At 41.1% G+C, this 14205-nt stretch overlaps 1 protein-coding gene across 3 annotated transcripts; it reads left to right on the top strand.

Annotated features, from left to right (window-relative positions):
- The first annotated feature begins 9747 nt into the window (after positions 1-9747).
- LOC133569421 (transcriptional regulator Myc-like) lies at positions 9748-12536 on the top strand. Of its 3 annotated transcripts, none has more exons than XM_061921751.1 (3): positions 9748-9904; positions 10713-11472; positions 11534-12536. In XM_061921751.1, exons 1-3 carry the CDS (start codon positions 9848-9850, stop codon positions 12157-12159), a joined length of 1443 nt encoding a protein of 480 aa, XP_061777735.1. In that variant the 5' UTR covers positions 9748-9847; the 3' UTR covers positions 12160-12536. The 3 variants fall into 3 exon arrangements, with proteins under 3 accessions (XP_061777735.1, XP_061777736.1, XP_061777737.1); XM_061921752.1 differs by having other exon boundaries at positions 9749-9904; positions 11537-12536; XM_061921753.1 differs by lacking the exon at positions 9748-9904 and adding an exon at positions 10377-10596.
- Positions 12537-14205: the final 1669 nt, after the last annotated feature.

Below are 14205 nucleotides of genomic sequence, written 5' to 3'. Positions count from 1 at the left end.
TGCATTTTTAAGTAAGACCAACACTTCTACAGTATAATAAGTCTCTAATTCTTTGTAATAATATTGTTATGGGGGGGGCGTGGCCTGCGGACCTGCAGCGAAGCGGGGTGTTTCCAGGATCGGCCTCAAAATCAGTGACAGGTGCGTAGATGGCCCATTGTTATCTAATCACCTGTCGCTCTGTTATAAGCAGCAGCCAGGAAGAGAGACAGGGTTGGAGCTGGAGCCAAAGCACGAGCGAGGGCGAAAGAGAAAGAGAAAAAGACAATTGCTGGAAAGCAACTGAGAGACTTATTGAAAAATAAAACAATATTGCAAACCTGAAACAGGCTCTCATGTTGGTGCTTGGTGGTCTGAAGAACCTCCAGGAGGGCAAGCCCCACAATAACCAATAATAAATAAATAACTTCTTACCATTAACACAAGTTCTTTAACAGGTGCGGTAGAAAATGAATGGATGGATTAAAAGTGCATGAATTTTTTTTATATTTTGTACGTTATTTTTAACACTGTGATTACAAGTGGAATTATTCATTACTTATCGTGTTAAGCAATGTCAGCGCAGACTTATCAGAGAGCCAGATGCAGTCAACAAAAGAGCCACATCTGGCTCTAGAGCCATAGGTTCCCTACCCCTGATATACAGTATGTAGTTAAGAGTGAGTAATTTGGTGCAGCCCCTTTAAGTGACCGTCAGGTTTGTTGTGACCCCCTTTTTGAGTCTCTTTGAGGTAAGCAGTCTCGTCTTTGATGGAATAACCGGCGCACACTTTTTTGTGTGTCAAAAGACACTTCAAGTTGTCATGTTTTCGCGATACAAGCGCGACAATATATTTTTAACGGTTATTATTACCCATTTAAGTATAATCTTGATATTATTTGTACTTTTTAAGCACATGTTTTGCTAAGAGTGTTTCAAAAACCACCAACTCTAAATAAAAGAAAGCAATTGTGAACACAACGTAATTAAGCTTTTACCAAAGGCAGCAATCGTAAATGAAGCTTCCAGCACATACACAATGTTGACATCTATAGTTATATTTTGATGAAGACGGGGAAAACACGCATATTTGTAAACGGCGCTTGCAAACATTAACAAACATGCTAGTTGACGCGAAGTAAAATCATGAAAGGCAACCTTACTCGAGCAAAATCTATGCATATTTATCCAAGAGTCTTGATACCAATATCCTTGACCCAGTCACACACAAAGAAGTTGTACATCTCCATGCTTTTCTAAGTTTTCATCTGTTTTGTCATGTACAAACCCTGTTTCCATATGAGTTGGGAAATTGTGTTAGATGTAAATATAAACGGAATATAATGATTTGCAAATAATTTTCAAGCCATAATCAGTTGAATATGCTACAAAGACAACATATTTGATGTTCAAACTGATAAACTTTTTTTGTTGTTGCAAATTTTCATTAACTTTAGAATTTGATGCCAGCCACACGTGACAAAGAAGCAATAAATACTGCTAAAGTTGAGAAATGCTTATCAAACACTTATTTGGAACATCCCACAGGTGTGCAGGCTAATTGGGAACAGGTGGGTGCCATGATTGGGTATAAAAACAGCTTCCCAAAAAATGCTCAGTCTTTCACAAGAAAGGATGGGGCGAGGTACACCCCTTTGTCCACAATTGCGTGAGCAAATAGTCAAAAAGTTTAAGAACAACGTTTCTCAAAGTGCAATTGTAAGAAATTAGGGATTTCAACATCTACGGTCCATAAGATCATCAAAAGGTTCAGAGAATCTGGAGAAATCACTCCACGTAAGCGGCGTGGCCGGAAACCAACATTGAATGACCGTGACCTTCGATCCCTCAGACGGCAGTGTATAAAAAAACGACATCAATCTCTAAAGGATATCACCACATGGGCTCAGGAACACTTCAGAAAACCACTGTCACTAAATACAGTTGGTCGCTACATCTGTAAGTGCAAGTTAAAGCTCTACTGTGCTAAGTGAAAGCCATTTATTGACAACATCCAGAAACGCCGCCGGCTTCTCTGGGCCCGAGATCATCTAAGATGGACTGATGCAAAGTGGAAAAGTGTTCTGTGGTCTGACGAGTCCACTATTCAAATTTTTGGGGGAAATATTCAACATCGGGACCAAAGGGGAAGCGAACCATCCAGACTGTTATGGACGCAAAGTTCAAAAGCCAGCATTTGTGATGGTATGGGGGTGCATTAGTGCCCAAGGCATGAGTAACTTACACATCTGTGAAGGCACCAATTTACAAACGGGGTTTGCAGAATGGCGTCTGCAGCACAATCGTTCCAGATGTCTGTGAACGCGGCCGACGTAATCTTTGATATCACTCGACTAATCTTTTTTTCATACATCATAAGGATCTGTTCCATTGCATAGTTAGATTTTGTGCTCCTATCTGCTTTTTGCAGGAAGATTGAGCCTCTTTTGTACTCAGAAAGTTTCCGGGAAGAAGTCAAGTGACGGAATACAAGCAATAAGACACAATATGGGTTAGCTTTTATTTCAGGTGGTATTGCGTTGTGGCGTTGATTCTGAGAAGTAAATGTATCTCTAAAGAGATCAACCACAAACATGATTCCTGCACAATTCAATCTGTAGTGTTTAGTTAATTCACCGTCATGCAGTGTCTGGAATATATATTTTCTGTCGCTTACATCCGCCATTTTGTCCTCTACCTATGGAACTCCTAATCCGTTTAAAAGTCCTTTTCCCTGCTCTTAACAGATCTCACCTTAGAAGCTCTCTTAAGAACTAGGATTCTTTCGTAGTAGCTTGTATCTTTACTAAGATCTACTTTTAATATTAGGGGAAATTCTCAGAAAACATTCATGATTCGAAGGATTTTCTTACAGTTTGGCCACTATGAGCAAGTATTTCAGATAAGAATCTTTAGGAATAGGGATCCTGGTCTTACTCACTAGTATTAGCTTATTGCTAGAGATAGATAACTTTGTTTTGTTAAGTCCTCGGTATAAGTGACTGTGAAGGACAGTACTGAGAAAAAGAAGATGATTTTTATGCACTTAAAAAAGTGTTGCCAACTTATTGAAGTAGGCCCCATACTGAAACAGAATGGGTCTAACGCCAGCTAAGAACGTTAAGATAATATCTAAACAGCGGACATTTATCCATAAAAATATGGAAAAGCTGCTGGTAGGGTGTTTGACAGCGACAGAGCTGGCAGAAGATACCGTAGAAGTCCCTTCACTCAGCTAAATGCTGTACATAATTATTGCATAACTTCATAAAACTGTAAAACTCTTTGTGATACATTTTATTGTATTGTTTTTTTTTAAATCTTTTTTAAACAATACGCTTTATCTTTTGAAAAGGCATTGCATGTTAAAATTGTGCTGTTTTGGGGGGCCAAGCAGCAATTAAATGTATTTCAATTAATTCCACTGACTTTAGATACAAGTATTTTGAGATGGGAGCTCTGTCACAGAACCAGTTAAATTACAAGTTGAGGTACTACTGTACTACAACATAAGACTTGATTTAGGCCAAAATATGTAAATATGCTTATTCCAAAGGGAATAAGCGGTAGAAAAAGGATGGATGGTTGCTTAATAGATAAGTCTGCAAATGACTGACTATATTGGCAGAGCGCAATGCTTTAAGATGTGTAGCGAAGCCTGAGAAGTCCCCCCGCCTTGTTAATGACATCATGAAAATACACGACGTTAAACACATTTTACTGATAGAACCTCATTCCAAATAGAGTTTTTCATAATAAGAGTGTAAGTGGAGAGTGAATAATCTGCCTGGCAAAAGCATGTTTGACAGACACTTTCTTCTATGTACTGATTTCATATTGTGGTTGTGCACAGCTGTTCTGCATACAGAGAGTAATTTCTAATATTTTGCTTGCCTTAATTGCAGTTTAATTAAAGTTTAGTGATGCCTGTGTGTGTGTGTGTTTGTGTGTTCTTGTATTTCTACCCTTCTTGAGACATATGAGATTACCTTCTATATGTGAAGAAGTTAGGACTGAAATCATGGGCCCAATACGGAAAACCTTTGCATCTAATAGAAAATGTCTCATTTGCACACCTGGTGGTGAACTCTATCAAATTTAGGGTGGTCCCGAATAGGAGGGATTGTTCTAATTGACTGTGTGTCAGTTTTGAAAGTGCTCTCCCTATGGTCAACATATGAAATAACAAGTATGTGTAAAAATTTGAAGTGCTCTTCCTCTGGCCAACATATGTAATAACATGTGTGTGTAAGAAATTAAAATGTGCCCCCATCCATCCATCCATTTCCTACCGCTTATTCCCTTCGGGGTCGCGGGGGGCGCTGGTGCATGTGCCCCCTTTTGCCAAAATACATAAAAAAATAAATAAAAATATGTCTATAGAGACATACTGTAATAATTTGAAGTAAATAATGAAGATTAAAAACAAATTACAAACAAGAGATTAAAAAAATGTTTTTTAACTAAAAGCAGTCTTTTTCTCACATTGTGTTGACTTTTTTCTTATAAAATTGGGAACAGTTTCTAATATTATTTCTGTAATATTGCAATATTTTCTTGTAAAATTATTAATTTTTATGTAAAATATTTTTTTATGCAAAATGGTGAAATTTGTCATATAAAATTCTGACTTTTATCACAATATTGTCTATATGTGAACAAGTTAGGACCAAAATCATGGTCCCTATACGGAAAACTATTGCATTTAATAGAAAATGTCTCATTTGCACCCCTGGTGGTGAACTCTATCAAATTAAAGGGGGTCCCAAATAGGAGGGATTTTTCTAATTTACTGTGTGTCAGTTTTGCAAGTGCTCCCCCTCTGGTCAACATATGAAATAACAAGTGTGTGTAAAAATTTGAAGTGCTCCCGCTCTGGCCAACATATGTAATAACAAGTGTGTGTAAGACATTAAAATGTGGGCCCTTTTCCCAAAATGTATTTTTTTTTAAAAAGTATGACTCTAGAGACATACTGTAATAACTTGAAATACATAATGAAGATTAAAGACAAATTACAAACAAGATTACAAAATATGTTGTTGTTTTTTTTTAACTAAAAACAGTTTTTTCCTCAGAATGGATGGACTTTTTTACTATAAAATTGGGAACAATTTCTAATATTTCTGTTTCTGTAATATTGCAATATTTTCTGTATGATTATTACTTTTCTATGTAAAATCATTACTTTTTAATGCAAAATGGTGACATTTGTCATATAAAATTCTGACTTTTGTCACAATAGCCAACTTTTTTAGTTTTTCTTGTGAAATAGTGACAATTTTGGAGTAAAATCATGACTTTTGTCATGCTTTTGCCAAGTAAAATTCCGATTATTATTGCAAACATTGTAAAGTTTTCTTATAAAACTGACTTTTGTTGAGTAAAATTAAGACTCTTTTCAAAAAATTGCAGACTGGCTTTTCTTGTAAAATTGCGACTGTTATTGAGCAAAATTCCAAATGATCATATTATTTCACAAATGTTCAGTTTTTCTTGTAAAATTCTGACTTGCTGTGAGTAGAATTACGACTTTTATTATAATACTGTCAAAAGTATTTTTTGTGTGAAATTGAGACCTTTTTCTTGTGAAATTCCAACTCATTTTTCACAACAAGCTTTTTCATATTTGCATAGTATGTTTATGTTATTATTGTTGTGAATACTAATCTTTATATATGTAGAAAGGCTGGTCCTAAAGAGGTCGGCATTTTGGTAACAAATACAAGAATGTGTTTGTGGGTGTGCGTGTGTGTGCGTGTGTGTGCGTGCGTGCGTGTGTGTGCGTGTGTGCGTGTGTGTGTGTGCGTCACAGGCTATGCACAAGACATCAGTCATGAAACTTACGTTTGATGTCCTTTTCATCTTTATTGTTCCTTTTTTTTGAAAGCATCTTCTAATATCCCTGTCTGGGGTTCTCTACTGTTTTGATATTTTGTCTCACTTTGTGACATAGTGCGCAAAAATGATGACTATTTTATAATGTTTCATGTTGACGTTGTAAAAGAAGAAGGACACAATAAGGCGTTAGCAAAGACACTAATTAGGAGCCATTCATCTTCAACATACTTTAAAAGCCTTTTTAATTGTATGGTTCTATCCAATAATAGAAAATTAGCTTAATATAATACATCAATGGTACCCTATTGTTTTTTTGTTGTAAACTCAATAAAGTAATTAAAATAGAATGGACTATACATACATAAATAAATATATATATCCATCCATCCATCCTCCCATTTTCCTACCACTTGTTCCTTTTGGGGTCGCGGGGGGTCGCTGGAGCCTATCTCAGCTGCATTCAGGCAGAAGGCGGCGTACACCCTGGACAAGTCCCTACCTCATCGCAGGGCCAACACAGATAGACAGACATCATTCACACTCACATATACACACTAGGGCTATATACCGTATTTCCTTGAATTGCCGCAGGGCATATAGTATGCGCCTGCCTTGAATTACTGCCGGGTCAAACTCGCTTCGCAAAATAATTAGCGCATGCTTAGTATTACCGCCTGGTCAAACTCGTGACATCACGAGTGATACTTCCCCTGTCATCATTTTCAAAATGGAGGAGGCTGATTTCAATACCGGTCATTTGAACTTGCATAAAGGGAAGAAGATTAAGAGCTATTCAGTAGGATTTAAGGTCCAAGCTTACATCACACTCAAATTTTTACTGCATACCTTTGGTAAGTGCCGGAGTGAGAAGAGGTTTTAAAATAATTAGCGCATGCTTACTTTTACCGCATGCCTCTGGTAAGCGCAGGAGTGAGAAGAGGTTTTAAATTAATTAGCGCCCCGGCGGAAATTCAAGGAAATACGGTATGTATATAAATGATAATAAATGGGTTGTACTTGTATAGCGCTTTTCTACCTTCAAGGTACTCAAAGCACTTTGACACTACTTCCACATTCACCCATTCACACACACATTTACACACTGACGGCGGAAGCTGCCATGCAAGGCGCTAACCAGCACCCATCAGGAGCAAGGGTGAAATGTCTTGATGTGACGAGGTTGGTACCAGGTGGGGATTGAACCAGGGACCCTCGGGTTGCGCAGGGCCACTCTCCCACTGCTCCACGCCGTCCCATATGTATATATACGGCGTGGCGAAGTTGGTAGAGTGGCTGTGCCAGCAATCTGAGGGGTACTGGTTCAATCCCTACCCTTTACCATCCTAGTCACGTCTGTTGTGTCCTTGGGCAAGACACTTCACCCTTGCTCCTGATGGGTCCTGGTGAGCGCCTTGCATGGCAGCTCTCATCGTCAGTGTGTCAATGGGCGAATGTGGAAATATTGTGAAAGCGCTTTTGGGCTCCTTAAAAAGGGGTAGAAAAGCGCTATATAAGTACAACCCATTTACCATTTACATATATATATATATATATATATATATATATATATATATATATATATATATATATATATATATATATATATATATATATATATATATATGTATGTATATATATATATATATATATATATATATATATATATATATATATATATATATATATATATATATGTATGTATATATATATATGTATGTATATATATCTTTTTTTTTTTTTTTTTTTGCCTTATGGTACGGGACCCTTTAGGACTGTGTGACAAGGGGTGGCACTATCGTGACTTCTGCGGTGCTTTTTTGTGGACTTCTGGATCTGCCTTCCGGAGAGCCTTTTGGCCATGGAGACCAGCAGCTGGATGTCTGCCACACCAGAGTCCGTTTGGAGGGACTGGAGGGGATGCGGATGATGAGACAGGGCTGCGGAGATAGCACTGAGCGCCGGGACGGACAAGCTTCACAGTGTCTTGGCTGAATGAACAGGTGTCGGACACCTCGGTCTTCTTGGACATATCCTCGCTCATCCATGCGGACTGGACACTGGCCGAGAGTTGGTTGGCGGCCGAGAGTGGAGTCGGGTCTCTTGGTTGCTTTGTTGGGTCTGCTCCTGTCTCTGGCCATACTCTCTCCACCCCAGCAGACGATGGCGTGGAACACCACACAGGCCACCACAGTGTATATGTTTCTTTTACTTTTAATTCATAGCTGTATGTAGAAGTGGCTGGTTGCATCAGCTCTGATCTTTTTTAATGTCTTTAATGTCCTTTGTTTTCTTTGATGTTTGAAGTTTCCTTCTTACACACATGTAAGAGGGATGTGTACTATGGTTAGGAGTTGTTTTTTCCCCTTGGCCTCAGTCTGGACCCCCTCTTCGGGGGCCCAGGCTTAAACCCCCCCCCCCCCCCCCCCCTTGTTTACCTGTATCTCATCTTTTTTGTAAGGGACGCTGGATGTTGGCAGACCCGTCGGCGATCCTGTTCTGTCTCCCTGTAATGTTTGTCTGATCTTGAATGGGATTGTACTGAAATATTTAATTTCCCCTCGGGGATTGATAAAGTATGTCTGATTTTGAATAATTTACATTTTGAACACAGCATCATCGTTTTCACAGCCACAGTTTGACCTTTCCCGGAAGACTATCTGTAAATTGACAAAGTCTGTCCTGATTGGTGGATCTTCGTGTGGGATCGTGACAAGTAAGGAAGTGGCTTTTTTTTTTTTAAATATAGTAGTCTAATGTTTTTTATACAAAGGTGTTTTGTTCCTGTCATCTTAAAGGCCTACTGAAATGAGATTTTCTTATTCGAACGGTGATAGCAGGTCCATTCTATGTGTCATACTTGATCATTTCGCGGTATTGCCATATTTTTGCTGAAAGGATTTAGTAGAGAACATCCACGATAAAGTTTGCAACTTTCGGCGCTAAGAGAAATGCCCTGCCTCTACCGGAAGTCGCAGACGATGACGTCACCCGTGTGGGGGCTCCTCACATATTCCCATTGTTTATAATGGGAGCCTCCAACAAAAAGTGCTATTCGGACCGAGAAAACAACAATTTCCCCATTAATTTGAGCGAGGATGAAAGATTCGTGTTTGAGGATATTGATAGCGACGGACTAGAAAAAAAAACGCGATTGGGACGGATTCCAATGTTTTTAGACACATTTAATAGGATAATTCTGGGAAATCCCTTATCTTTCTATTGTGTTGCTAGTGTTTTAGTGAGTTAAATAGTACCTGATAGTCGGAAGGGTGTCTCCACGGGTGTCTTGACGCCAGTGTCTCATGGGAGTCGACGGCAGCTTTATGGACGACACAAGCTCAGATTTTCTCCGGTAAGAAGCGACTTTTTAACCACAATTTTCTCACCGAAACCTGCTGGTTGACTTTCCGTCTTGATTCATGTTCGCTTGACCGCGCTCTGATCCATTATAAAGTTTCACCTCCAGGAATTTTACACAAGGAATCACCGTGTGTTTGTGTGGCTAAAGGCTAAAGCTTCCCAACTCCATCTTTCTACTGTGACTTCTCCAATATTAATTGAACAAATTGCAAAAGATTCAGCAACACAGATGTCCAAAATACTGTATAAATATGCCGTCTAAGCAGACGACATTTAGCTGTGTGTGTGTGCAGCGCTCATACTTCCTAAAAACCTGTGACGTCTTGCATACACGTCATCATTACACAACGTTTCCAGGACGAAACTCCCGGGAAATTTAAAATTGTAATTTAGTAAACTAAACAGGCCGTATTGGCATGTGTTGCAATGTTAATATTTCGTCATTGATATATAAACTATCAGACTGCGTGCATAGTGGGTTTCAATAGGCCTTTAATGAAGCTTTGATGTATTGAGGCTGAACGTCCTTGCAGTACTCCTAATGACCAGCACGGGGTGCTCATGCACCGTCCATCTCTGGTCCATCTCTCTCCTGCTGCAGACTGGACGACTTTCCGCCACATTCAAACTGCGGTCCACGCCTGATTTGTATCATCTGCTTCCTGCATGTCGCTAATTAGCACCAATTTGTCCGTCCTCGCTGACTTCACCTCGCTTTACAAGGTAACGCATGCCAATGTTGCAATGGCGTCCTCACCTGTTCCTGATCATGCTTAAATGGCGCTGGTTGTCCAATTTTAGGCAATAAATGTGGATTAATTGTGGCATGGCGGTATGCTGGGATGTCAAATGACATTATTTGAGGAGAATATGTTTATAAACGGCAGCAATGCGAGTAAATTTTCGCCGGGTTTGACCACATTAGTATGTCTAGCATGCCTTCAGTCAATGGAGGCGCCACTTTACTATGGCCACGCCCACTTCTCCTGCTTGACCTGACGGATTAATAATGTTGTTTTTTAAATAGTCACAAAAAGACGCACCGAGTTAAAATCTTCGTTCTTTATGGTGTCGCGTCGTCTCAATGAGAAACCAGAAGGATTTAATCGCTGCTGTTTTCGAGGTGGGTTTTTAAACGGGGTGGGGGGACTCGCTTCCGCGGCGGAGGGGGTGGGGGGTAGTGACGCGGCTGTTTATAAGCCTCTTCGCCGGGGGCTCAGCTGTGATTCTCAAGCCGCTCATGACATTCGGAGTTTGGCCACCGCCGGCCGGCTCACTCGCTTCTACCGGCTACACATGCGTGTTTTTCCCCGCAGAGAGGATTTAATGTCCGCGGAGGACGCTGGTGGACTTTTATTGCGCGTCGCTTTTTGGCTCATTTTCGGACTACTTTGTCGTGTTTTGCACTTTAAACGGTAAGACGGACTACTGTTGGTTGGACACCTGCTGCTGCTGCATGCATGCACACTTTTGCTTGTAAAAGCTTGCATGTTTGATCCCGCCAAATTAACTCCACGTTTTTTGCTTGCAGCTCGACGACAGACCCACTCCACCCGGCACCGCCATCATGCCGCTGAGCTCAAGTTTGGCGAGTAAGAACTACGACTACGACTACGACTCCCTGCAGCCTTACTTTTACTACAACAACGAAGAGGAGGACTTTTACCCGCAGCAGCTGCAGCCGCCGGCGCCCAGCGAGGACATCTGGAAGAAATTCGAGCTGCTGCCCACCCCGCCTCTGTCCCCGAGCCGGCGGCCGTCCCTGTCCAGCCTGTATCCCTCCACGGCGGATCAGCTGGAGATGGTGAGCGAGTTCCTGGGCGACGACGCGGTCAACCAGAGCATTATCTGCGACGCCGACTACTCTCAGACCTTCCTCAAGTCCATCATCATCCAGGACTGCATGTGGAGCGGCTTCTCGGCGGCCGCCAAGCTCAAGAAGGTGGTGTCGGAGCAGCTCGCCTCCTTGCATGCCGCCCGCAGAGAGTCCGCCAACACCACTTCCACCTCCACCACCAGCAGCAGCATCACCATGACCATCACCGCCTCAAGCAACGCGTCCTCTGCCGTGCCGACAGCCGGCAGTGCCTCCGAGCCTGCCGGTTCCGCCGCTTGGAAGCTGAGCAGCAGCTACCTGCAGGACCTTAACACGTCGGCGTCGGAGTGCATTGACCCCTCGGTGGTCTTTCCTTACCCTGTGGCGGAAACACCTAAACGCAGCACCTCGCCTTGTCGGGACTTTGGATCGGACATGCCGGCTCATAGCGGAAGCAGCAGTTGCAGCGACTCAGGTAAGAAGTCACATGTCAAAGATTGTAAAGTGATGATGACTGACTGTCATGTTTGTTGCAGAAGATGATGATGAGGAGGAGGAGGAGGAGGAGGATGATGAGGAAGATGAAGAAGAAGAAGATGAGGAGGAGATTGATGTAGTGACTGTGGAGAAGCGGCAGGCGGTGAAAAGATGCGATCCCAGCCAAGGAGAGACCCGACATCCCAGCCCCCTGGTGCTGAAGAGATGCCACGTCTCCACCCACCAGCACAACTACGCCGCCCACCCGCCCAGCCGGCACGAGAAGCGAGCCGTCAAAAGGCTCAAGCTAGAAGGCGGCACGGGAGGAGGAGGAGGAGGCGGCTTCGTGGCGAGCCAGAGCCGCGTCCTCAGGCAGATCAGCAGCAACCGCAAGTGCTCCAGCCCGCGCACGTCCGACACGGAGGACCACGACAAGCGGCGGACTCACAACGTGCTGGAGCGCCAGCGGAGGAACGAGCTCAAGCTGAGCTTCTTCGCCCTGCGGGACGAGATCCCCGAGGTGGCCAACAACGAGAAGGCGGCCAAGGTGGTGATCCTGAAGAAGGCGGCGGAGTGCATCTGCAGCATGCAGACGGACGAGCACAGGCTCCTGTCGCTCAAGGAGCAGCTGAGGAGGAAGAGTGAACTTTTAAAGCAGAGACTCTCGCAGCTTCAGGGCGCTTAAATGTCGTTTGGTTCGTTTTGTTGCCCTTTTTCTTGTTTTTTTTTTTATGCAAGTTCAAGACTGTACAGCTGTTGCATGCAAATGCAGGAAAAAAAGGTTTGGAATCATTGATTTCAATGTTGAAACTGCCTCAATTGAAGTTCTGGTTGGATTTAAATATTTAAAGTTTATTTTATTAATAAAATATATAAAAAATGGGTGACACAATTCAGAGTGCCCTCACTAAAATATGAATTTTTATGTTTTGTATATAATTAATATTTCCTAAGAAAATTTATTTTTGGATCTTAATTGTCTGGATGTTCAGACCCAGTGTTTTGTTTTTTCCATTATGTTCCTAGACTTTTTTTTCAAAATATAAAAACAATGGTTCCTGATTTGTGCCTCCCTTTCTTGCATCACAAGACTACATACAATCACATCTATCAGGCTCATCTTCCATGCCAACACTTTGGAACAATACTGTAGTAAAACACAGAGTAGATGTAATCACTCGATGATTGCTTTCATGTCTGTTTTCACATCACAGTCGGGATGTTTGTTCTGATTAGTGAATGACCTTTGACCTGTGTTGCTCCAAAAACAGACTAAAACATTTGCAATATGATACAATACTCTAGTTAAAAAACAATGTTCAATGTCATTGCAAATATTCTGAGACTATGTCCAATCATATGTGCATAAATGCATGTTAAGTTAAAAGTCAAAGTACCAATGATTGTCACACACACACTAGGTGTGGTGAAATTTGACCTCTGCATTTGACTCACCCCCTGGAAAGTGAGGGCAGCAGCGGGGCCCCGCCCAGGAATCATTTATTGTGATTTAACCCCCAAATCCAACCCTTGATGCTGAGTGCCAAGAAGGGAGGCAATGAGTCCCATTATTATAGTATTTGGTATGACTCGGCTGGGGTTTGAACTCACAACCTACCGATCTCAGGGCTGACACTCTAACCACTAGACCACTGAGTATGTTTTGTCAGGTGTGTGATTTACCTTTAAAGATATTGAACTCCCTAACTAATCTTGTAGACACAATTGACTTAAGACAATTGCATCATCCTCAATGGCTAATGCAGATGTTATGTATGGTCAAAGTAATGTTTAATTTTTTTTTTTGTTGCATACTCTAAATCGTCAGACCATTTTATCCCTGAGAGTCTGCTTTACAACGCCTAAAAATGACAGTATTGATTGATTGAAACTTGTATTAATAGATTGCACAGTTCAGTACATATTCCGTACAATTGACCACTAAATGGTAACACCCGAATAAGTTTTTCAACTTGTTTAAGTCGGGGTCCACGTTAATCAATTCATGGTACAAATATATACTTTCAGCATAATACAGTCATCCCACAAGTTAATCATCAGAGCATATACATTGAATTATTTACATTATTTACAATCCGGGGGATGGGATCTGGAGGGGGTTGGGGTGGGGCAGGGTTAGGTTTGGTTGATATCAGCACTGCAGTCATCAACAATTATATCATTGAAACAGTGTAGGTCTGACTTCGCAGGATATGTACAGCAGTATTTACCTTTTTTTTTTTTAAAAAAACAACATAATTCTCAAGATTTCTTTTTATGAACCAATAACGCTTAACTTTATTTACTCAACGTATATTAGAATTATTTTGCTGTTGCTGGGCAGAGTTCACAAAATGTCGATGCCCCATAGGTCAGTGGTTTTCAACCTTTTTTCAGTGATGTACCCCCTGTGAACATTTTTTTAATTCAAGTACCCCCTAATCAGAGCAAAGCATTTTTGGTTGAAAAAAAAGAGATGAAGAAGTAAAATACAGCACGATGTCATCAGTTTCTAAATTTTCTTAAATTGTATAACAGTGCAAAATATTGCTCATTGTCGTGATCTTTCTTGAACTATTTGGAAAGAAAGATAGAAAAATAACTAAAAACTTGTTGAAAAATAAACAAGGGATTCAAATATAAATAAAGATTTCTACACATTTCTACATCAACTTAAAGTGCCCTCTTTGGGGATTGTAATAGAGATCCATCTGGATTCATCAACTTAATT

The sequence above is a fragment of the Nerophis ophidion genome, linkage group LG15 (genome assembly GCF_033978795.1).
Source record: "Nerophis ophidion isolate RoL-2023_Sa linkage group LG15, RoL_Noph_v1.0, whole genome shotgun sequence".
Lineage (NCBI taxonomy): Eukaryota > Metazoa > Chordata > Actinopteri > Syngnathiformes > Syngnathidae > Nerophis > Nerophis ophidion.
The sequence above is the reverse complement of the archived record's forward strand: the minus strand, read 5'-3'. Positions and strand labels throughout refer to the sequence as shown.